Here is a 25,823-nt window from a genome sequence, read left to right as displayed (position 1 = left end):
GCCCTCACGCGCTCCCCGGGGAAGCCGCCTGCGATTCTCCGCTCCTCCCGACAGCCCGCGGCCGGAGCCAGCGCCCGCCGCCGTCCCGCCCCGCCGCTGCCCCGGGCAGGTGCTCGGTCCGCGGCCGCCGCCGCCGCCTCCTCCCCGCCCGCCGGCCGGGGCGGCTCCGCGCCGCTCCTCCCGCTCGCGGAGCGCCGGCTCCCCGCCGCCAGGGCCACGCCGCCGGCCCGGCGCCCCGCCTCCCGCCCGAGCGGCGGCGCGGCCCGGCGCGCCCGGGGATGCTGCCCCCGGCCCCGCGCCCGCCGCCTGACACCGCCGCCGCCGCCCTCGCCGCGCCGGACGCCGCTCCGCTGCCCACGCCGCGGCCACCTGCAGCAGCAGCAGCAGCAGCAGAGGCAGCAGCAGCAGAGGCAGCAGCAGCTGCCCGGCTCCCCCGCCGCCCTCCGCACACCGCGGCGGAAGGAATAGAGCGCCCAGCCCGTCCCGACCCTCCCGGCCAGCGCTCCCGCAGGCAGCCGGGGCCGGGGCGGGTCGGGTCCCCGACGGCCGGAGCCCGGGAGCCCTCCTCCCCTCGCCCCGCTCCTCCTCCGCGGATGGGCGCGCTGCCGCCGCCCGGCTCCCCCCGGCCCCGCCGCTCCGCCTGAAGAAACTTGGGACGGCGGCGGCCTCCGCCTCCCCGCCGCGCCCCGCCCGGGCTGCGGGCGACCCTTCCCCGCGCCGCCGCGCCAACTTCGCGGGGGGACCCGCCCGCCGCAGGACTCCGTGCCGGGGCCGACGGCCCCTTGGCGGGGACCCCCTGCCCCTGGCCTCGGTGCTGGGGAGGAGCGGGGGGTGCCCTGGATGGCCCTGCGCACTGGGACGGCTTGGTTTGGGCAGGTCCTGCGCAGAGTTTCCCGGCTTCAGGGCACCTGGTCCCGGCGCTCCAGCAGCCTGCTGTGCCTCTCTTCTTCCCAGGAGCCCGAGCAGGCGGGCGGGGAGCGACCGCCGCCGCAGCACAAGCTGCCCCGGAGCGGCGGCAGCGGCGGCGGGCGCCGCCGGCCCCCCCGGCAGCTGCTCCCCTGCTGTAGCTGCTGCGGCCTGTCGGAACCCCGGGCGGCCAGGGGGGGACATGGTCCCCTCACTCGCCCCTTGCTGGCGGCCATGAAGAGGCAGAACGTGCGGACCCTGTCCCTCATCATCTGCACGTTCACCTACCTGCTGGTCGGGGCTGCCGTCTTTGATGCCCTGGAGTCCGACAACGAGATGCGGGAGGAGGAGAAACTCAAAGCCGAGGAGATCCGGCTCAAAGGAAAGTACAACATCACCAGCGAGGACTACCGGCAGCTGGAGTTGGTGATCATGCAGTCCGAGCCGCACCGCGCCGGAGTCCAGTGGAAATTCGCTGGCTCCTTCTACTTTGCCATCACGGTCATCACGACCATCGGTGAGTGACTCCCCTCGGGGAGACCCTGTGGGGCCAAGACCGGGGCTGGGGCAAAAACTTCCCGGGCTGGAAAAATGGGAGAGGGACAGGGAGGCTGTGGCATGCAAGAGTGTCTGTGCTGGATGAGTCTTTTTGCTTCCGTCCCGTGTTACGTAATTTAATGCTCTTCTTGGGCACTTGTTGGACCTGAGGGTGTCCCACACCTCTTCTCCTGGAGATGGTTCCTCTGTTTCTTGTGTGACTGGAGAAGAGTGGGGCTGGTCTTGCTAGGGGCATTGGCACTGCCAGGTGGCTACCATGGTGCTGTGGCTTGGATGGAGAGGAAGAAGGAGGAAGAGGGAAGAGGCAGAGTGACACTCCTGGGGCTCCCCTCAGGAAGAAGGCCCTGTTGTCACACTCCTTCTTCCACCTTAAGAGACATGGGGAAAGCTTAGGCAAAAAGTAGCTGGAGGAGAATGAAAATGATGTGGGCATGGGAACTGGATCAGCTGGGAAAGCCCTTCATGTAGCCAGGCATGGGCAGACCTGCTTTTGCAAACTTTGTCTTGGAGTTGGCAAGGGCAGTGGTGGTGGTTCCCACAGCTGTGCTCAAACCCGGGGCACTGACAATGTGTTCCTGGAATTTTTATTGCAACTGGAGCCTCTGATGTGACAACAGGTCACAGTCTGCATTTTTCCTTTGTGGGCACACAGTCCACCAGGCAAAATGATGCTGGCTGTCACATCCATGCTACCCAGCTTCCCAGATGTGCTGCTTCCCAGGACAGTCAAGGGGCAGTCAGTGGACTCAGCCACAGGCTGTCATTTTGTACTTCTCTGCTTCCTGCAGCTAAAGCTGAGAATTTGTCACAAAGTTTGCTTCTCTGCCATAAAAATAAATACCACGGTGACTAGAGGCTGCGGAGTGCACGCAGAACTGTGCTACAAGTCTGGCTTTGGCTGGATGAGCAGGTTGACTTGTGCTGGTTTTGTGTTCCTTAAGGTAGGTTTACTAAGGCAGTTGATAATGTTTTTTCTCACAGAACTTCTCACAGATCTGTGGACGTCTGAAGAGACCCCTCTAACTCAGCGGCTGTTTGATAGTGCATTATACATAACAGGACATGAAATTAGTTCTCTTATTAATACAGAAGGACTTGGTCTTTTTGCCATGTAGAGTTTGTTTCAAGAAATTTTCACACTGCCCCTGGAAGATACTGAGTTTTCAGCAGAACGTGCTGTCCACTGCACTTTGAAAAGTGTCTGCTTATGTTTGTATTTGACTATATTTACCTGGGGCAGTAAAAAATTTCCTTTGAAAGACCATCTGACAGTATAAAGCCTATTTGCCCATACAAAGATAAGATGTTTAAGGGTTAATTTCCTCTATGTTTCTGTTATTAGCTATATTACTACAAATGCATATATTATAAGGTTATAGAATATAAAGTAGAATGCAACTTTGGCTGATGATTTGTATTTCCCGCTGTTGGTTACAATGTCAGAACTCTCTTTCCTTCTTTGACCACTGAGTCTCTCCTCCTCAGCCTGTCTCTTGCCACTTGTGTGTGCTAAGTGAATATTGCTCTGTCGTGCTCCTCTGTGTTACAACAAGCCTTCCACACACCCCTGTGTACTCACGGTGCCCTGTACTCCTGCCTAGGGGCAGCCTGCAATACTTGCTGCGTTCTTAAGCTCTGTTGGTTACAGGTAGAAAGGGCTGTTTGTACAGTACTTTGCTGTTTTGATGGTATTTTACCCATAAACAAGTACAACCTGCATGGGAAGCTGTAGCATTTTCTCCTTCAGAGGGCTGGGATTTGTTTAGGAAGCTTGGAGTATCTCAGAATGCATTTCTGTAGGCAGAGGTGCTTTGGGATGTATGAATTGTTTAAATTTAAAAATGTCTATAGCAACAGGGAACCACTGGGAGGAAGACTGATAATAAAGAATGGTGCAGAAAGTTACAGACATTCTGTAACAACTGGTCGCTTGGGAAGCTGCGCTCTGGGAGGATATCTGATCTGTCTTTCAAAAGTTTATTAATAGTTGCTCTCTGCATCTTGCCAAATGCAATTCTATTTTTTGTACCATCTCTTCAGTACTAAAGTGGCTTCATGATGTTATCTGATCTACAGCTAGTCTGTAAAAGTAAGCATGGAAGATCTTTCTTTAATTTCTTATTTATCCTAAACTAATATGTCTCACAGATGGGGGGAAACCCCAAAAAACTACTTTGTTTAAGTTCTTAGAAATAAGAGTTCTTATCTATGTTTCTTGTCCAGGGAAGTGACCTAAAATGTTCATATTAATATTTTGTGCTGGTTATTTCTTTTCAAATCTGTGTGCATCCTCTCATATACATCTTTCTCCCTCTAAAACCTTCTGGACAGACTTCCAGAAGCACATACAGTGGGGTGTGCATTGGTGAACCTGCTTTACTCAGTAGGTACTCCAGCAAAAGTGTATCTTAAATATCATTGCAGGCTGACCTTTAAAAAAGAATGAGCAAAGACCTTGCCTAATCTGGAAGGGGACCTCTATCTCCACAAAACGTCCCTTCAGACAAAGTAGTGATAGGAATCAGCAGACCACAAAGTCGAGCAAGATGCAAATGGTTGCAGATTAATTTATGTCTAACTTAATTGTACTCTGTGATATTGCCATGCTAGCAACATGTCTGGAGTGATTACTGCTTTGCTGTGCTGATTTCAACTCTGTGGCTTTAATTTAATCAAAGGTGTTCATGGTTGGCCATGGCCCATCAGTAGCCAGGAAGAGGTTGGTGCTTCTCTTCCAGTGCCAGGGGACAGGTCCAATAGTGTTCCCAGACCATGGAACAGATGCTCCATTGCCCCTGAGACATGGGGCTGAAGGGACACCTCTGGCAGTGTCCTCAGTCTGTGGTGCTGAAAGGACACCCATGGCAGCGTCCATGGTACTCAAGGTCTAAGTCCGGCAGTGTCCCCAGTCCGTGGTACTGGAGGGACAGCTCCGGCAAAGTCCACACTCCGTGGTGTTGAATGGACAGCTCCCGCAGCGTCCCAGTCCGTGGTGCTGAAGGGACAGGGACAGCTCTGGCAGTGTCCTCGGCCCGTAGTACTGGAGGGACAGCTCCGGCAGTGTCCCCAGTCTGTGGTGCTGAAGGGACAGGGACAGCTCTGGCAGTGTCCTCGGCCCGTAGTACTGGAGGGACAGCTCCGGCAGTGTCCCCAGTCTGTGGTGCTGAAGGGACAGGGACAGCTCTGGCAGTGTCCTCGGCCCGTAGTACTGGAGGGACAGCTCCGGCAGTGTCCCCTGTCCATGGTTCTGAAGGGGGAGGGACAGGGACAGCTCCTGCAGAGCCCTGGGGCTGCGGTGCTGGAAGGGACAGGGACAGCTCCGGCAGTGTCCCTAGTCCGTGGTTCTGCAGGGACAGCTCCGGCAGAGCACTCGGGCTGTGGTGCTGAAGGGACAGCGACAGCTCCGGCAGTGTCCCCGGTCCGTGGTGCTGGAGGGACAGGGACAGGGACAGGGACAGGGACAGGGACAGGGACAGGGACAGCTCCGGCAGAGCCCTCGGGCTGCGGTGCTCGGGTTCGGTTCCCGTCCGCCGCCGCAGCTCCGGATTCCCCTCCTCGGGCAGGCTCTGCCGCTTGTTGCTTCCCGTGGAATCGCATCATTAAAGACCTGTTTGGAAGGGAGCGTGAAAACCTGAAAATCTCCTGTGTGAGTCAAAGCACTGAGATTTGGTCAAGTCTCTCATTTCCTCTAATCTATGGTATTTGGCTTTTATTGGTGGATGGTTGGGGGTTACTGCTCACTTGTTAAACTGAGTATTAAATTAAAAAGTGAGAGCTAATCAAGTATATGAAAACAGTGTTTTTTTAACCTTGGGCAGAACATGTGTTTCTATTCCTCAGGTGCAATGTTCTTATTCTTTCTTTCTTTCTTTCTTTCCTCTTTTTTCTTTTTCTTTTTCTTTTTCTTTTTCTTTTTCTTTTTCTTTTTCTTTTTCTTTTTCTTTTTCTTTTTCTTTTTCTTTTTCTTTTTCTTTTTCTTTTAAACCAACACAACAATGGAAAGGTTGACAACAGCAGGTGTTACAACACTCGATGAGTCTGCTCTTAAAACCAATTAGCAGAAAATCCTCTCCCCCTCCCCGTCTTCTCTCTCAGCTTCTACAAAGTTTTGGCTGTGTTTAAATTGTGTAAAAGTTTTTAGGAGATCAAAAAGAGTTAATAAGCTTTTTTTGGCTCTCACCAGGTGCTGCATTCATTTCAGGACTGTTCGTGTTTCAGAGTGAGCTAGTATGAATTCCTATCCATTTCTACTTGCAGAGTCAAAATGATGAAAAAGAGTGGTTTAATGAAGCTCTTCATCCAGCTATTTGTCTTTTATGAGATACGCTGTAGCATATACCACAGAGTTCATCTAGAGGCTTGATACTATGAATAAAAACACCACCTTTCAAAAACAAAGGGTTATTTCTAGGATTTCTAGCAAGTTTTAATGCCTTTTTCTATAGGTCATCAAACTGCTTTTCTGTAAGCAGGTGTCAACACTGTCAAAATGTGTTATTGGTATGGATATCGCTCTATCATTTAGGCCTTAAAGGGTGATAGTTGTACTTGATTTAACACCACCAGACTCTAGTAAACACTGATTATTTCTGGAGTCTTGTGCAGAATGCAAAGAACTGAAAGCTGCTTGTGTCACTGTAAATTGAACTGAAACAACAAACAGATTGAAAATTTTTATTCATTTATTTTTTCCCGAGAAGTGACTCTAAGGGGAGCAAAATTAAGGCAGTCTGTGCTGTGAATTATGAGTCTCTTTTTCTAGCTTTTAGGCCTCTCTTTTCAGTTTTGAACCTACTATAAGCAGTGAGTGAAGTATTCAGATAAAATGCTTTTTTAAACAATGTCGTGCAATACCTGAAATGGTGAATGGAACATCCACCTATTGACAGCTGGTTGGCTGCTGAGTAGCCAAACACTCAGGAGCTGTCTGCATCCAGATGAGGACATTTCATACTTCTGGCAGATGGTGTCCTGACAGGGAGTTTGAACCTGCATTAATGAACTAAGCAAACACATGCTTAAATCCATTTTGGGATAGCGGTTGAGTCTCCGTGTTCTTTCTCTGCATTGTTTTACCCTTCCATAAAATGGGTGCAAAACCACCAACTTAGTAGTGCAGTGATGTCTCTAATCTGGGTAAGGAAAAGATTGAAGTGTTCTCACAAGTGAATTATTTTGTCTGTTGCTCCTCTTTTAAGACTAACCTCTGGTGTTTTAAGTCTGCTCTTGGTTTTTGGTGGATGGTAATATTTAGAGCCAGTGCATTGAAAAGGTTTGAGTAGGGAATCATGGCAGATGGACAACCTGCAATGGAAAGAGAAAAAAGAAAGGAAGAAAACAAGACATGTAAGGGAAGAGATTAAGAGTAAAGACACAAATGTTTTGGTCAATTAACTGTGGCATTCATGACTTGCCAGGACCATGAAGGTCATATCTTGTTAAAAAACCAAACAAACACAGAGTAGATTAAGCCAATCAATTATTAATAAATTCAGGTGAAAGCAGAGAGCAAGATTTTCTGGTGAGACAAATGCTCGTAGATGCACTGAAGTAACAAATCTCTTCATTCATGCCATCTGAAGCTTTAGTAGAGAATACTGGATGCTGAGGACCTGAATATCTGCTGGTGGTATCTCCAAAGCAAGAAGGAGGTCTGCTACAGTGAGCACTGTGAAGATGAACTCTGTTTGGGATTTTTCTCCCCTGCAAAACTAGAGTAGCCTGGAAGATTGTTTCACACTGTATTCTTTGTCTGATGAAAATTAAAAAAAAAAAAAAGAAGAAAACCAAACCAGAATAGTGTTCTGCCAACAAAGGAGACTTTGAGGCTACTTTGCTCACATTTGTGGATAAAGTTCTTGAGTTCTTGAAAACTGGTTTTGCGATGATACCTCAGATTCCTGCCAGAGGCACTTTAGCAAATCACTGATAAGCAAGTAAAAATTATAGCTCAGAATGATGTTGAGCTGCAGCTTCCCACAGTGTGGCTTATTGGCAGTGCAAACATAATATTAAGAGTTGGAAAACAGTTTTGGGGAAATATTGAGAAACCTCTGGGCACTGAGCTAGGTGGAGGTGTCTGAAGATTTCCTTAATGTAACAACTCTGGAGAAATTATTGTCTTGTAGTTTTTTAGGATTCAGTGATCTTTCACTTCCTCCTAACTACTCATAACTTCTTTCTTTACCTGAAGCAAGTGAGATTTAGATTAACCATGAAGAAAACTCTTCCCTGTCATCAGGATGGTTGTGTGCAGGTAGAGACTGCCTAAGGAGGCTGCTTTAAAAAGAGATAACACAAAAATTTCCCAGGAATGAATAAGCTGTAGCTGCTTTTGCCTTTGGGAAGGAAAATAGACTGGCTGACCTCTTGAAGTCTTTATCAGCCATATGTTCTATGATTTTCTGAATCTTCCTTTTTTCCCCTACTTCTTGAGACTTAGTAGTTCTTGGGTCAACTTGTTTTTCTTGAGAAAAAAACCCACAAAGATATTTGAAATTCTGTTTTCTCCACTTTGTGGCCCTTGCTTATTGATTATTTTTCTAGCCAGTAAACCCATTTATGGACCCTTGCAAGTGTCAGAATAGAAATATCTGCGTTTACCCACAGTCAAGGTTAGAAGCTAGAGAACTGGTAGTGAAAGAAGGTGGTTTTGACTAAGAATAAGGAAAGAAATTTAGCTGTTGGCAGTGGGCTTATGCCTGCTTCAAATAAAAATAATAAAAACCTTTTGCTTTTTCTTGGGACAGCTTCACAACTATGAGGCTTGACCAAAGGAAAACTGATTAATGGAGAGCTTCCCTGTTGGACACCATGAGTTTTGGGACAGATGCTGCTGGTCTGGCATGAAGGACAGCCGAGAATGCTGTTGTGTTTCCTCGAATGCCATGTGAGCTGAGGTGCTCAGTTCCTTCAGTGTCGGAGCATATTCCCCCATAAATGCTGAAATCCTTTCTCGTGGCTTTGAGCTAGAGCTGCACAGGACTTTATATTCAGAATGCTGTACTGACATTAGGTGATTCATCTTCACAACATTTCTGTGTAAAAATTATCCTCAGTTTAGAAACAAGAAGAGAAAATGACTTTCTGAAGATTCAGGTTGGGAGCTATTTCTAATTGCCAAACTGCTCACTTTCTCTTTTGGAAGACATGGTACAAGTTTTCAGCCAGATTGAACAGTGAAGATGAACCAAAGTCAGAGATCCATAAGGAGTTCAAGATGATACTGGCAAACTCCTGCAGCCTAGGTCTTCTGACATGCAGTAATAGCAGAACCTGGAGCTTTATTTCATGAAGGTTCATGTGCTGTTCTGGCTAATTATCTCTGTTATTACTATGTGTCTTCTGTCAAAGGCTCTTTAGGCTATCAGGTTATGGATTGCTATGGATTTTACTGAAGGTCCTTGTCTGGATATAGTTAGAGGCCACATGAAAGATCCCCTTGCCCTCTAACTATAGACTAGCAAGGACACTTTCTGGTGATGCAGAACTAATGAGTCCTTGATGCCTGTAAGTGGAGCTAAGAGGTTACTGTGGACCTACAACAGATGTTTGCTGTGTGTAGCAGGCCTATTCTCCTCTTTTTGGATAGTTTTGGATGAAGCCGTGGATTCCTTCAGAAATTTCACCCATGGACATTGCTGCAATGCAAATTAGTTATAATTTGTTATTTTCTCAGGATAATAGTTTGTGGAATCTGCTGATTTTAGGTAGATTACCATGCTACTGATACCCACCAGGTATCTCTGACTTGATTAGCTACAACTAAAATTGATATTGCTGGTGTTGTAGCTACAGCATTTCCTTTGATTAAAGTGAGAGTGTCTATGGACCCCTCCTCTATAAAAGAATATTTGGCAAAAAAATGAAAAAAAAAAAACAACTCGAAAACCCCAAACCCAGAAATAAAGGCCAAGGTCCAAGGTTTATTATAAGTAACAGAGAAAATATTTTGAGTCGCAGTTGTTTTGTTTTGGATCAGGCCATTATTTGACAAGAATTCTCCAATGTAAGGAGCTATATTCTATAGAAAACCAACTAATGGAAAATAAGTTTTGTAAAATCTTTAAAAACAGTTTTCAGATTTATTTATTTTTAATAATGAAGTTGACTTTGACATTTATACTGATTTGTATCTTTTTAATTGAAACGGAAAGGCTGAACTTACATGCCTACTGCATACCTCAAACTTGAGCAAAGAGAAATCTTGAGGAAGAATGTTGATGTTTTTATTCTATTTTTGTTTTAGGTGGTGTGTGGTTCTTTTCTTGCTGTTTGTGTGTTTTCCTTACTTTCATGACTCCCAGACAGTTAACAACTTCTTCTGATCTATCACTTTCTGATCCACTGAGATGCTTTTCTTTTTTTCTCAAGTGTAATGGGCACTTATATTTTTTCCATTTCAGGGGAAGAATCCCTGAAGTTTCCTAACAGTTTTTTTCTTTCTAAGGAGTTCAATGACATTTTTTATTAATACCTGGCCAATTGCCACAAGAGGCTTAGGCAGTTATCAGTTGGTTAAAGGGTTCAATATCCTCTTTAACTGCTTTCATTATGGAGGTGATTAGGGCATGCCAGGGAAAGGAATCTCTCTATTAAGGGCTCCGGTGTTTGTTACTTATTAGGATGATTAGGAGCAGCAGCCTGCTCTGTCCTTTCAATTCCCTGCACCAGAAGGAAAAAAAGAGCTTCAGAGAAAAGCAGGCAAGTAGTGGGGTTAAAATGCATCTGATGGGAAGCTGATTGTCTCCTTGCTTTCCCATCAGAGAAGAAGACCTTCCTTCTCAGGCAGAAAAATTTCACAGAGGGCTTGAGGGCACAGATTGATGAATGAAACCTGCTGCAGCTCTCTAATTGTGTAGTGCAGGAGATTAGATCTAAGGAAATGCTCACAGACTCCCAATTTAGGGATATTCTTGACACATTGAAGGGAAGATACAAATAAGGAGATCCACTCCTGAGGCAGTTGGCAATGTCAGCAATTTCAGAAGTGTGCTACCATTAACTCATTACAGGGGTGTTTTCGGTGGAGATAGAATATTTTATTTCTTCCACCCTCTTTTCTTTTGATGGCCTCTGGAAAGGATGTCCTTCTCCTATGTTTAAACCAACATGGGCTATGGGAACTGTGTCAGAAATTAAATGTTGTAACAAACCTAAACCACTTGAGTTTTGATTTGTCACTCTGCTGCATTTCCACCCACATGGAACTTCTCAGGACCAGACACAGTAGGAAAAGGTGTCAAATATTCCTGTTTCAAAGGGCTATATCTCCATTACTTGAACTAATGAACAGTTGCTGTTAGTTGTTAGTAGTTTGAACTGTTGTGGTGAAACAAGGCTGACTTCACCCAGTGCAAACAGTGTTTGCAGCAGTAATAATTTCTAAAAAATCTGCAGTTTGGTGCTTAATTTAACTTTGCTCTGGATACATATAAAATACTGTACTGCAATAAAATGAATTCCAGCACCAGGAAGGACGTGGAGCCCTGACCATAAGGGTCTGCATGCAGGCTGTGTCATGTAAGATACTGCATCAAGAATATTTAAAAACAGTTCATGAAATAAAGATGATTGAACTCTCCATTACAGTCTTGCATCAGAAAAACATCTCATACTTGTAGAGGTGACTTGAAGTCTCAATGCTTGCTCACATTTTTTCTGGCCTTTGGGGACTTCTTGGGCTTCCAGAGTAAACCATGAATTTTAAAAGAGTTCCTTACAGAACAAAACATATTGTATTTTCTGCTGAGAACTAGAAACAGTAGAAGGATGCTTTTTCAGCATTATTCAGGATCATCACATGTACTAAGCTTTCAAAAAGACTGGATTGCCCCAGACAGCCAAAGAGGAAAAAAACCCTGTATTTTGGGATGTGGTATTCTGGAGACCAACATTTGGGGAGTGAAAGTCTCTTGCAACATTTAAAGTTATCCACCCACCATCACTTTGACATGTGCTCTAAAAACGTTCCTGATCTACTGTTTGTTTGCTTGTGGGTTTCTCTTCTCTTCTCTTCTCTTCTCTTCTCTTCTCTTCTCTTCTCTTCTCTTCTCTTCTCTTCTCTTCTCTTCTCTTCTCTTCTCTTCTCTTCTCTTCTCTTCTCTTCTCTTCTCTTCTCTTCTCTTCTCTTCTCTTCTCTTCTCTTCTCTTCTCTTCTCTTCTCTTCTCTTCTCTTCTCTTCTCTTCTCTTCTCTTCTCTTCTCTTCTCTTCTCTTCTCTTCTCTTCTCTTCTCTTCTCTTCTCTTCTCTTCTCTTCTCTTCTCTTCTCCTCTCTCTCCTCTTCTCTTCTCTTCTCTCCTCTCCTCTCCTCTCCTCTCCTCTCCTCTCCTCTCCTCTCCTCTCCTCTCCTCTCCTCTCCTCTCCTCTCCTCTCCTCTCCTCTCCTCTCCTCTCCTCTCCTCTCCTCTCCTCTCCTCTCCTCTCCTCTCCTCTCCTCTCCTCTCCTCTCCTCTCCTCTCCTCTCCTCTCCTCTCCTCTCCTCTCCTCTCCTCTCCTCTCCCTCTCCTCTCCTCTCCTCTCCCCCTCCCCTCCCCTCCCCCTCCCTCCCCTCCCCCCTCCCCCCCCCCCCCCTCTCCCCTCTCCCCCTCTCCCCTCCCCCTCTCCCCTCTCCCCTCTCCCCTCTCCCCTCTCTCCTCTCTCCTCTCTCCTCTCTCCTCTCTCCTCTCTCTTCTTTTTCCTCGTTTGGTATTTTTTTCAGTATTACTTAAAAGTTAGGAATGACATTGGGCTGGTTCCAGGCAACTGATAGTTAAAACAGCAACACTGGATCTGTGCCATTGGAAGCACCAGGAAATCCCAGTGAATTGACCTGAACTCTTCAGTTGACCTTTCAACCGATATATTGACAGTTCAATGATCTTCCCAACCTCTCTACTTTGGAGTTTCTCCCCTCTTTTGCTGTTCCATGTGGGAATGAAGATCCCAAGATGAGGAAGGAGATGGTTGCTGTTCAGTCTGTACTGATGCCCTATCAATTCTTTCATTCATTTCTGGTATTTTTCTCTGACAAACAAAAAATGATCAACCAGTCTTTTGGCAGCAAAGGCTAAAGCTCTTAGAACACATCCTGCCTAGTAGTAAAAGGCCTCTTATTTAAAGGGCATTTTTCAAAACAATTAGTACTTCAGCAGCAATGTGTTTGCCTTAATGAGTGCACTCTGGCAGTCAGGGGAAAGAGCATGAGTTGATACCTAGAGATGTGGGCTAACATAGGCAAATTAGCAGTGCTACAAGTCAGTTACTGAACACATTGCACATCCAAAAGGTTTATTTTAATGAGTGAAAAGCACTAGGTATGATTCAGAATGGCTTAATTTTTTTTCTCCCCAGATATCCACCCCTTTTATATCTTCTTTCAGAAGGCCTTGTACCACTCCTGTACTTGTGATAGTTTATGCTGTGTGGGTTGCATTCAGGTCTGGTTTGACTTGCTGGACTGGCACCAGCAACATTTTTTCATAAAATTTCAGACTTGCTTCATTGCTGTTGCTGTCTGATGTTTGAAATCAGTGTCTTTATGATGTAGGTATGCTGCTGGCATTTTGGTATAACATAGATTTCTTTTTAAAGGTTTCAGGAGGTTTTTATTTTCCCCAGATGGATCACACACAGTAAAGGCTGGTGGCGTTGAAGAGGCACAGGATGCAAGCTTGGCTCTGAGTATCCAGCAATAGCTGGCATGGTGAAGGTTGCTGACTCCTGGACTTGTGTGGTCCTAAACTGGATAACTAGCTCGAGCCTGACTGCAGGTTGTGTGATGGGGAGTTAAAAACTATTTCTGTGGCCTCTTTGACAAGAATCCAGCCTGTGGAGCATTTAAAATCTGACCAAAACTCCAGGTCTGTTCCTGAAGACCTTGAGTGTGGCACAGTTAATAATGAGAAAAAAGACCTTTTTAGCAGTGATACTTGTGAAACAGAAATGTGTTGCTGGGGGGTGCCCTGGGCTCTTCTTTGCTAGGTCTTGCAGAACAGGATGGACAAGCATCTGTCAGGAATGACCCATGCATTCTGTCCTGCCTTGTGGCAAGGTATGGACTGGCCTCCTTGTCCTGTATTTTTAATGGTTCCCTACACACACAGGCTGTTTGAAGTTTGCCTTGGATCTTGCTTGGGATCTATGTATGTTTATCTTGTCCTTTTTTTTTTCTCTGAAGGTTTGGGCTTCCCTGAGGGCCTATCAGTGCATTCTACAATTCTGTCTCCAGCTGAATATCGGGATAAGAATCAAACCTCTCCTCTAACAGCAACTGTTTAGTGTTAGCAGTGTCACCAGCTTTTTATGGCTGCTGTTTGAACAGCCCTACCAGTGGCTGTTGCAGGGAAAAACAAACATGCTGCCTATCTTTAAAAAAGGGACAGGAGAGAACATGGGCAGTTAATGCTCAGTCAACCTAAATTTGATCTTCAGAAAGATATTTGACCAAGCTGTTAATCGGCGTGAAAGTACCTGGGTGATAACAAGGGACAAGCTGGAAAAAACCCAAGTTTTTCTTGAGTAACTCATGCTCTTCTCTGGGTTGTTTTTATACCAGCAGATAGCTGATGGAGGGGGAATCATTTGTTTGTGACATTTATTTCATATGTGGCATGATAATAGCATTGAGTTCTCATAATTGCAGTAGAAAATCCTAGACTGGGTTAAACTGCAAAGTGGTTGTAAAATCTGGATGGACACACACAGTGGACCAGAGGCTGGACAGTGACAGGGCTTCTTACATGTGTGAAAAACACATACACTGTGCAGGTGTAAACAGGGCAGAAAATACAAGCCCACAAATCTGCTGAATCTGCCACCAGATAATTTCACACTAGGATTTGAAAATGCAGAAATATTTATCACTGTTTTTCTGTCAGGTTGGATGGACGTAACATATGCAGTCATACTGGGGTCTGTCCTGTGGCTGGTACTATTCAAGTTTCCCATTAATGGCTTGTCTGGTAGAACAGAGAGTACACACATTAATTGTGAGGAGTGGCTAGCACTGTGAGGGCAGGAGCAGAATACAAAACGATTTTGTTAGATTGGAGAAATGGTCTGGAATCAATATGATGAAATTCAATACAGTCAAGTGCACAGAATTACACTGAAGAAGAAAATATCAAAGAGGTATATAAAAAAATTATATAAACTGACTAGATGTAGGTACTACAACATCATGCTGATAAAGTGGTAAGGCTGCAGCCTGGAAACTGAGTGCAATTTTGGGCACACAGTGTTTTGTGGAGGGATGAGAAAAATCAAAATGCTGAAAGAAAAATTAACCTGTATTCAGTGTGAAGTGGACAGAGATTGTTTAGCCTATATGAAATACATGAAAGGGGGGAATAATAACAGCTTCAAACATGGGAAAGATTGTTGTAAAGAGGACATTGATAAGTTTTTTCTGCATACATACCCAAGTGTAGATTGATCATCAGCTGTGAATACAGCTATAACATGATCTGTAAGGAACCTCCAGAATGCCAGTAGTGGTTTAACAAGTGGTTTAATGATTGTCCAAAACACATAGGTTTGGTATGTTTCAGCCTGCCTCAGTTTTGAAAGGGCTCAGTGACCTTTGGAGGCCCCTCCAGCCATGTGTTCCTAGGAATGGATGGCTGAGACCTGCTCTACAGGAGCTGCCTGCTGAGCTGAGTAGCCCCTAAGTGATGGACTGAGGATCTGAGCATCCTGCAACAGGTCAAATGGTTTATTGGAGTTTTTCCCAACCCTCAGCTTCTGGATTTATGCACTTGATGGATGTTTCTAAATGCTGTGCTCAGTGTACAGCAATATTTGCTGTACATTGTCTGACAGTGGGCTTTGTGATGGTCAAGGATGAGTTTGGCTCTAAGAGAGCTGTTCTGCTAGGACAGGCATCAATATTCATCTTGCAGCCCCTGTTCACTTGGCGTTTTGGGTTGCATATTCTGTAATGCTGGAACAAAGAGGTTCCTCCTCTTTCCCTAAATCCCATGCATACAAACCAGCAATTTCCATAGCACAGACAATCATCCAATCTGTTATCTTGGCAGACACCAATGCCTTTCTACTTTGGAGGAAGGAAATCTATCCCATAATACACCTGTGCAATATATGGCGATGGCGATTTTGTTGCTAACCCCCGCAGCAATCAGTTTATGCCCTCAAGCATGAGATTTGATTATCCTTGTCATTATCTAAGCTACAAATGTTATTAGCAGCCATAAAATTGTCCATTAAAGTGAGAGGAATTACTTGCCTGCACCAGGGGGAGAACAGATAATTTACCACACAGATTTAAGCCCAAATGCACTTTTTTTCCCCAGAAGAACCCTCTAAGCCTTTGTACAGCCTCTGTTTTTGCATTTCAAAATCTGTTTCCCCCTCCATGGCCCTCAAGTCTGGGTCTTTTACCATAAGAGTGACATAGATACCTGCTGTTGAAATAACCTCAGAGATAATGACCATGTATTTCTTCTATCTTCCATAGCTTGGAATGAATGCTTCCCTAATTCTGGAAGTGCAGATGCCCAAACTTTTGTTGGGTTCCATATTTTCTAGACTTCAGCACTGGGCTGACCTTCATGTACACAGAAGCAGTTCTGGATGCCTTGGGTTGACTTGGCACTCGTGGACTGACTGTGCACCACTGGCTGGGTGTAGGATCAGTTGATTTGCTCCTAGCAGGGCCATTTTCAGGTTTTCTTGATCCTGCAATACTAGGTTTTGGTGAGAGGAAGAAGTGATGTATCACAGGGGCCAAGAAAAGATGCTGTGTCTGAGTGGGTGAGATCCAGGGTAGTGTCTGAAAAATTTCTTTGTCTACCCTGGGACTGGCTGATTCATCCCCTTCCCACCACCCTGTTAATTCCTGTTCATATATCAGTTCACCGTAAAGCTGCTTTTTTATTCCCATGTGGTATTGTGTTCCCACCCCCTTCCAACAACAGGGAGTGGGAGAGGACACCCACAGCTTTCCCAACAGACAAAAATGGTGGATCCTGACAGACTGGAACATATTCTGATCAGTTTTTCTCTGTAAATCCTGCAAAACTTGGTTGTTTTGGTGTATTTGTTGACTTTAAACTAAGATAAATGTGTGCAGAATGTGGTCTGGAGAGCCTGTATTTTGAAGGAAGCATCGCCTCCTACTCACCCAACAAATTTACACACACATGGTGTAGCATCGATATTAGCTCCTGTAGCAAATGGAAAATATGTCAGTAGCCCGAAAGGAATAGAAAATTTTCTCAAACAGGGCTTAAAAAAGTAAACAAACATCATATAGCCACCAAAATCAATACAGCTCCATATTAGCCATTACAGATATCTCTGTCTTTGTCTACATCACACTGTGCACATTTCAGTGCTGTGGAAAATGTAGAACGCAGGGGACCTAATTTCAGAACTTGGAGATGGTGTATTGAACACAAGGCCTGGGATAGAAGGCCTGGAAGAGATTTATGTTAAATAACAGAAGAGATTTTCCCCTTGAACCCCACAGAAGAGCATTAACTGAGTAAAAGATATATACAAAACCAATATACATTAATTACTGTTACAACATTAATAGAAAAGACTCCTTGAAAACTCCTTTTTTTTGAGTCATCTTCACCAGCTAGGGAAATCACTTTGTGACAACTAATATTAGGTTCAGGATGTCCAAGAGGAGGGGACAGCCTTTCAGCTTTTTGCATTCTAAAAGCTTTGTCTTCCTTAGCTGCTCTTCTGCTTGGAGGGAATCCGAGAGAGATTCCTAATCCTAATGTTTTCCAGCCTTTGCCTCATGGTCTTCCTTTACTCTTCATGTCTTCCAAAACAATCAGTGGTATTCAAGCTGTTCTTGTGGACTTCCCTATTGAATTCCTTCAAGCCAAGCTGCTCTTGGCTGCTGTGAGCATTCCCTCTTCTCCTGTTCCCTTGAGAACTTGGTACTCTTATTTATCCAGGAAGCAAGAGTTGAGCTGCAGACTAAGCAAGTGGTTGATGTTCTTCCTAACCAGAAGAGCACATCTCAGTAGAAGCTGTGTGAGATTTAATAGGAGGAAATGCTCCTGTGACCCAGTGTCATTCTTTGGTTGCCTGTCTAATACACTTAATATTGAGGGAACATCCTGTGTCTTTTGGATGGTGACTTTTGCTTCCATTCACAGTGCAGAGCTCTTTGGCAAGGAGGGGCTGGCAAGATTTCCTGCACAGGACATTGGTAGAGACTTTGAAGAAGAGGAAGAAGCTGGAAGCAGCTATTAGGACAAAATGGACCATTGCTTGGAATTCTACACTCAGGTGATTTCCTGAAAGAGAAATGTTTGGTTTTGGTGGTCTTTGGTCTTCTGGAGTTTTAGTGCTGTGTGTCAGCAAAGCTGTGCTGAGTGTGCTGGAGCTGTGCCTCCCTGTGTTTGCTTTTCCACTAGAAAGATAATATTACTTGAAATATAGATTGACTGATAGATAGATGGATAGATAGATAGATAGATAGATAGATAGATAGATAGATAGATAGATAGATAGATAGATAGATAATTTATTTTCTTTTAATGTGATGTGCTCCAACCCTTTAACAAGTGTCTGTAGGCCCTCTGGGAGGTCCACAGCCTTTCATCCTGAAGGGTGATACAGAGGGCTCTTGTCCTTCCTCTGCCTTATGTTGCACCTCCCTGCAGTGCTTGATGTTGATCTCACTGCTCAGAGTGCCTGCAGCATGCACGAGACCCAGGGGCCTGGGTTTCTTGTCTCTTTAATGGCATTCTATGAGCTTGTGTTCAGAGAGAGAGACAGAAAGATCAAAGGCTGTGCAAGTGCACTGTGCTTGATTTTGCTTACACCAATACAAATCGATTGACTTCACCGAGTTATGAGGGATTTACAGCTAGGGGAGAACAGATTCTGACCTAATGGCTCCAAAAGAGGCTTTTCTTGGATGAGCAATGTAATTAGAGCACTGGAACAGACAGATTTTTGTGACTCATCTGTGGGTCTGCAGTCTTTTCTTTGCTTCTAGTAGGGTGCTCACTAATGTCACCACACTTTCATTTCACCCGTGGGCTGATCTAATGAAGGACCAACCTTTGCTTGAGCAGAGATCTCTGTTCAGCTGCAGAGCATCCTCCAATCTTCATGTCACTGTGAAGACTTCAAGCTCAGGACCAGACACTGGGGTAGTGGAAAATTTCCACTCTCTTCTTTTGTTGTACTGAAGCAGAGGATTAAAATAACTAGAAAAACAAAGCAGGGGCCATCAATCCAGAGAATGGATTGATGAGTGAATCCACTTACCAGTCTGAAACATGTGTCCTAGCAAGGGGAAAAATCATGTGCCAAGATCAACCTGCTCTATATATCCAGCTGGACAACAATACATGAAATCAGTTGCTGCTTTTCATAGCTGCTTTTCAGAGCTGGATGGAGGTCTGGGGATGAAGTATTTTTGTTAGAAGATGCCACTTCACTGAGACTGCAGGACATTCATTGGGGAAAATTTGTTGGGAATGTTTCCTAAATTTGGGGGTGAGGAAGTAGTCATGGCTAGTGTACAAGGGACTTGGCATGGATTTGGGAGGACTGGAGCTGCGTGCAGTCACAAAGCTCAGGCCTCCAGGTGTCTGGGGGCTGTGCTGGGCACAAGGGCCTGGCAGAGAGCTGACAGCACTCAGGATATGGAGGTGGTGCAGTTTTGGCTGCTGGTTCTCCTTTGGTCCCTGTACAGCAGGAATTGGAGTGGGGGGCCAGCTGTTGCTGTTTGGCTGGTGGCCATGATGGTGACAGCAATAATGGCAGGGTGTGTCAGGACAGAAGCTGTCACCATGCTCTGTGTGTAGTGCCACCTCTTTCTCATCCACCCCTCATTTCATCTGAGCTTGAGCTGTGAGACCCCTTCAACACAGTAGTTTCAGGAAAGGGGAGCAGTGGTGCAATGGACTGGAGTTTATTTAGCATGGGTTGGGAGAGGCGAGACAGTGACACCAAATCTGGTATCACTGATGGTTCCTTTTAAAAGTTTGGGGGCCACTGACATGGAGAACTCAGTGAAGGCACCCACCTTATGTGCAACCTTGTCCTTTGTGTCTGTGTGCTCCCTTCTGAAGCCTTCCAGGTGCCAGAGGGCATCTGTACTCCAAAACCACAACCTGCTGCAGCCATCCCTTTGCTAGATGTACCCTCTGAAGTGTTGCTGCTGGTGGGGCTCACATTCAGCACAGACTGTAAGACCCACCTGGAAGAAGGTGAACTTCTATGTGCTGAATCATGTGCCTCACCACTTGGCAGTGGCAATAGCACAGCTTTATGTGCAATTGGATTTGATGTCAGTTTTCTTCTGATTTGCCACTCATTGAAACTGAGAGCCAGTCAGGATGATTGGTCCTGTCCTTGGATTCAAGCCCTGCTGCACTGGGCTCCCTACCAGCACGAAATTCAGAGTAATTTCAAAAAAGTGTCTAGAAGACCACAGAACTAAAGCTCCATTTTCAAAAGTAGCTCTTGCACTTAGGAGGCTGCTTTCCAAGCCAAGGAACCTCATACCTGCCAAATATGGGTTTAGAAAACAGGTTGGTTGGAGTGTGAAGTCATTGAAGAACAGGAGAAAAATATGCCTTTCGGGACAGTTTATAAAAAAAAGGAGTACAGGGGCCTGGTAAATCCAAATCCTTTGATAATCCACTTATTCAGCTATCTGCCACACTAACATCCCTGGGAAGATTTTTCTGTCCTGTTACACCTGAGGAAGTAAGTCAGCATGTGGAGTATTAATGAAAACTACTGTCTCTTGTACATTAAAACTCTTCTTTTTGCTTGCTGACTCATGAGGTACCAACTCACATTGATTTTCACTTGATGAATACCTGTAAAACACAGGAGTAAGACTGTGCTTTAGAGAAATTTCTGTTGCTTTGTGACAGGTCACAAATGAGTGTAACAAGTAGTAGGATGAAGGGAGAGGAAAATAATAACAGTTATGATCTGCTAATTGCTCTTAGTTGCCACCATCAGTGATCAGATGAAGAATTTATCCCAAAAAAGATTCTGGGCTTGTGGGTTAGTTCAGGGACATGTTTCGCATCCAAGATGCTGTGAGGAAAAATGCCTGGAGACGTGTTTTGAAGGAACCAAAAAATTGTAGTCACAGCTGGCAGAAATGGCATTGCAGATGGGAAAGTGGGTGATGAGAAAAGAGAGCTGGGAAAGATGGGACAGGGTTGTGTGGTCATGAAAAGCTTGGAGATGTGGGAAAAGGAAAAGTTAGCAGAGAGGAAAGGGGAAAGCTCTTGAGGTTTTGTGCTGCTCAGAATTGAAGCCTTGGCCTTTGTTTGCTTTAAAGTTTTTTCCAAGATATCCCTCCTGAACAGAGTAGCCTGCAGGTATAGAACATCCCAGCTTATACAAATGCAGTTTAGAACAGTCACAACTTGACTGACCTTCCCTGGTGGTGGTAATTGGACTTGGCTGAGGGTTTTCTTTCTTTTCATGCCATGTACGATTGTAGGGATCTGGATGCAGGATGCACTGTCCTTTCTGAAAGAGTCTGAAGCTATGTATTTTTTTTTAAGCCTCCAGAGATAAGCACTGCCATAAGTCCCCAGGCTATTTGCACTGCACAGCTATCTGTATTATGGTCTCATACAACATAAGAGGTTCACACAGCTCACAAAGTTCCAATACAGGCAGGGTCAAAGCATCCCAGCAGTGTTTTGCCTGAACCTACAGATTTTGTGTGCTCTTTGCACTGGTTTTAGCATCAGCCTCATTAGTAGTAGAGCTCTTTTTAATGATTTCCAACACTTTAGCAATCTTTGGGGTTAAAACTCTGATGAGAGAGTCATAAAACTCTTTGTGCTGTTCTGACCTGTAGAGGTATTTGGCTTTGGGAACAGTTTTGCCTCAGCAGGATTAGATAATATAGAGATGCTAGACCTATGCCATTAAAGCCATTCATCAATAATCTGCAATCTTAATTTTCCAACCTCAGAGGTTTCTTAATGACTTCAGCTGTATCTGTGGCCACCTTCCAGCTCTGGGTGTTTGGAAACAGAGCTCTAAGGAGGGAAGCTGCTGCTGCAACGTGTGGCAGACATGCTGATGCTTCTCTCTTCAGCCTGGGGCAGGGCCATGCAAACCTTTCTGAGGCAATTTTCCAGGTCAAACCACACTCAGGGAGCACTAAATATTGTCACTATTTCTTGTGTGACCAGGGAGAGCTGAATTACCTTGGGGAGGAAGGAACCGGCCAAATCCGCTCTGGTGGCCGCACCGCCCCGGAGAAGAATGTTGATGGTGAGCACACAGCTCCAAAGTGCCTGTGATGTTCAGCTGCCAGCAGTGCAGGGCTGAGGCAGACGTGCTGCTTCCACCCTGGATTGTGTATTTTGAGCACGTTTCAGTAGTGCTCCAAGTTAACATTTTTTTTTCTCTTCCTCTACAGTGCCAGTCATTGGCTTTTCTTCATTTTAGTGATTAATTGCTCTAAATACTCCTGCTCCTGGGCTGCAGGAGTACAAATTCTGTGCTGTATTTCATCTGAACTTGCTATGCAAGTACAGGCGAACTTGGGGGAGTGCACACACCCACGTCTTGCTAGGTAGAGATGGTTGCCAGAAGGACACCAAGTAAAAGAACAGTTAGTTCTTAAACAAGGGTATAATCTAATAAGAGAAAAAAAAAAAAAGAAAATTACATACTGGAATCTTCAGTGCCTTTCCCCTTCCCCCCAGTTTCAAAATTTACAGCTAGTACAACCCCTGACTAGAGCAGTGACTTAAATATATATAGGCATCTGTGCTTCTAAGAAAAGGAAGTGTGTCTGTTTGGGGAGCTGTGTGGAATGAGTTGGTGGATCTCAGTCCAACTTCTGGCAGACAGGTTTTCACATTGCTCAAAGTCACACTCTCACCCAGCCCCCCTCCAGGGCTCGTGCCAAGGGCTCTTTATCTATTCCTCATATGATCCCACCTGCCTTAGCACCTTCTGCAGAGATGGAGAGCTCCTCATGTTCCATTGTGTCCTTCTGGGCCGGGGCACTGTCAGCCCTGCACGTGGAGGGTAGGCTTGGCTGTGTTCTGGATTCTCCCCAGTGTAGCTGCTCCTTTGCATCTCACTCCACGTGATCCCCATGTGTTAGACACTTTTAGCCATCCACATGACTGGTTTTGCCTGGCATGTGGCATCATCTTTTCATCGTGCTGAAAGGAGGCCAGCTAGGAGGCACAGCAGTGTCTCCTGACAGGACCATGGCATGGCTGCTGTCCTGGATGCGCTGACACACACCTCTCCTGGGGCTGCTCTGGACCCTGGAATTCATCTGGGGTGTTGTAGCACAGTACTTCTTCACCTTTTATACACCTGGCTCTGGTTCGTTACAGGCAAAAAGCTTCAGGGCTTGCAACAAATTTAGCAGCTCAAAAATAGATGGTTAATTTGTACTGCCTGGACGTTGCAATTTCCTTTTCAACTCCTGGGTGGAAAATCCATGGCTTGCTGCTGGCCCCCTTCACCTGTTTTTAGGATGTGCATTGCCAGGATCCTCAATCTGGTCTTGTTTATGTGCAACCTTCCAAACCTCACTGTGTGAGTTACTTACAAAGCTTTTGCTATGCCTGTGTGTATTCAGCTATTTGAAGGATCCTCTTTGCCCCTTGAAAAGCACAACAGCCCTTTCTGATGGCAGCCACACTCTTCAGGCTGAGTGCTTTTACCTTGACTCAAAAACTTAAAGAGGAAATGTTAATTGCTTTAGTGGTGTTATTGTTGCAAAAGGCACACCAGGCTGATTAGCTTGGATAGATGAGTCCTGTTGCTGGTAAGGGAGAGAACAATCTCTGTGAGCCCATGAAGAGTCTGCAGTGCCCAGGGCAAGCTCAAAAGTGGAATAGAAATATCTCAGTGCTTGTCTTCCTTGTTGCTTTTGTCTGGAGATGGCAGAGCTGACTGGCATTTCAGGGCTGCTTTGCTTCTGCAGTGATTTGTCACAGGCTCTGTGCTGCTGCCTGTGCTGCTTTCCCCTGCTGTGGCACATGGCCAGCTGCAATGGAAATGTGAAGGGAAAAGGGAAAAGAGACTTTTTAGGGAACACATTAGTTATAGGACTCATCGAGAACATGGGCAAGATGTGTGCTTGCTCTTCTCCTGGACTTGGAGATGCTGTGGGTGGAACAGCACAGTCAAATTCAATATTCATTCAGCCCTGGGGGTTGAGTAGGTCTGAAACAGGTGGCACAACCCTCTGGGAGCCTGGGTCTAGAACTGGGGCATGATACCCCAGGAAAATGAGGGTGTCCTAACAAGTTCCCTTTCCCACCTCCCATTTGTCATAGAGACAAATCAACATGTCCTTGCAGTTGCTGGTTTGAGTTGTAGGTGATGTTCCTCCGTGTTTGAGGCTGGCTCTCTTTGCTGCTCAAGTAAGCTTACCTACACTCTTCTGGTGCCTCTGCTGTTTCATTTCTTTTTCCTTGAATTTTTGTGAATTTTTGAGCTCTTGCAGTCACAACAGCTGCAGTTTGGCATGTGTACAGAGCCAAGCCAATACTCTTTTTTCAACTCAACACTTAACACACATTAGGCATCCCCAGGGATCATAAATAGAGGTTACTTGGAGCAGGAGAAGGTGGGGAATGAGCACTTTCTCTGTTTGCTGTTAAACATGAGCCATTCTATCAGCAAGGATCCAGCAAGAGAGAGGAGAAGGGAGGGAGCAGGGATGCTGTAGAATGTGATCAGATGAGGAGGAAGCCTTTGATGGTTTTTGTTCCCTGAACTGATTCTTGATTTTTTAATTTGAATAAAATACTGCAACAGTCATGACAACCACATCCTTCAAGCCCCTGAGAAAATATTTTGAGTTTTGCTCTGTAAACTTGACCAAAAGTATGTACATTTCTGTATCTGGTACCCCAGGACCATTCTGCTTCTACCCTTAATTTGACTGTGTCTCAGTTTCCTACAGGTGACATAGTTATTTGTGCTTCTTTCTTCCCCTGCATGTGCAGTCTACCCTCCAAATGAATCCTTTCCTTGTCTTTTGCTGCATTTTTGGAGCACATAATATATAGATGCTTGGCTGGGGATTTAGAAGCCCAACTCAAATCCAGTGAGCTAATGTGTTATTTCAATTTCTGTATGCACCTGTTACTGTTCTTCAAATTCCTGGATTTTTTTTTTCCTTTACAAATTCATGCTCATTCTCCCCAAAGAGGTTTTAATGGGAAAGAGAGAATTAAGGTAGACAGCCTGTAAAAATCCAGACACTTAAGAAAGAGTAGCAACCTAAATTATCATCTCAAGCTATTGCTCTGCTGTGTTAGTGCTTGCACTCCAAAGTGCTTTGAGCTGTGAGGAAGCAGCTGGTCTGGAATAGTGCAGCTGATTGGTATCAGGTAGAGCCCGAAATGCCCCATTATTTGCTGGTATTAATGGTGGTCTTCTGCATGACAGCATGGTGGAAGCTCTCTTGCACCAGAGAAATGCCTGGTGTCCCATGTGGCCACAAACAGGTTATAAATGGCATTTATTTCATAGTATCTCGAGCTCATACAACGGAATAATCAAAAAGATAGCTTGTTATCAGTTATTCTTTATGCTGGTTTGTGGTTCACGAATAAAACAGCATAAAAATCATCCTACTTAACAAAGCATGAAGGAAAGAATCTGTAGTTTGTAGAGTAGGAGATAGAGTGGTCTGATCCAATCCTGGAAAAAAACATTGCCTTGTGGTCTGCAGGCTGTTTTTTCTTGCTGTAGCACTCACTAGCAGACATGCATAACTCTTTTTTTTTTCTTAAATTATATCACAAGCTAACTGCTCCCCTTCTAACCCTCCAAACCCTCCACCATCCCAATCTGCCTTTTTGATCCTTAGCCTATGTTGCATTAATTTTATAGAGTTTCTACCTCGTCTCTGATGCTGAAGGGTTAATACAGCACATAGTAGGTGAACAGTGGTGACTATAAACAAGTGCCACTTAATGCTTGCTTGAACTATTCAATAGCCTCTAAAATTGGCCACCAGCCTGAGACATTCATAATATTCCCAGAAAAACTTGGGCTTCAGGTTTCACAGACAACTGAGAGTATTTAATCCTAGCATAAGAGAATGCTTTTCCTGCCCTGTGACTTTTTGTTCCTGAGTAATAGTAATAGTAATTTTCCTAAAGCAGTGCTTTGATAGGACTGTGGCAGAATGTGGCTGCTTAGGTTTAACAGTTCACAGTTGTGATGGTGTTTGCATGAGTTTCTCTTGGTTTCCATATCAGTCTCTTTTTTCTGGCATGGTCCTTCTTTGTGCCTGTCACTGCTCCAAAGAGAACAGGAGTGGATGGACCAGGCTGGTAGTGAAGACAGACTTGGGTGAGATTCATGTTATCACTCTGCTAATGGCTCAGTAAGATGCAAAGTGAGGTACCA

General features: G+C 45.3%; 1 protein-coding gene across 1 annotated transcript in view; it reads left to right on the top strand.

Annotated features, from left to right (window-relative positions):
• The first annotated feature begins 840 nt into the window (after window positions 1-840).
• The window catches only part of KCNK9 (potassium two pore domain channel subfamily K member 9), a 90,219-nt gene continuing 65,236 nt past the window's right edge, over window positions 841-25,823 (top strand). The window contains exon 1 of the mRNA XM_030971683.1: window positions 841-1,423. Coding sequence (XP_030827543.1) covers window positions 841-1,423 — 583 coding nt within the window. The remainder of the gene's footprint in view (window positions 1,424-25,823) is intronic.

This window comes from Camarhynchus parvulus, chromosome 2, assembly GCF_901933205.1.
Source record: "Camarhynchus parvulus chromosome 2, STF_HiC, whole genome shotgun sequence".
Taxonomy (NCBI): Eukaryota; Metazoa; Chordata; class Aves; order Passeriformes; family Thraupidae; genus Camarhynchus; species Camarhynchus parvulus.
Note: the sequence above shows the minus strand (reverse complement) of the source record. Positions and strands in the feature narration are given on the sequence as shown.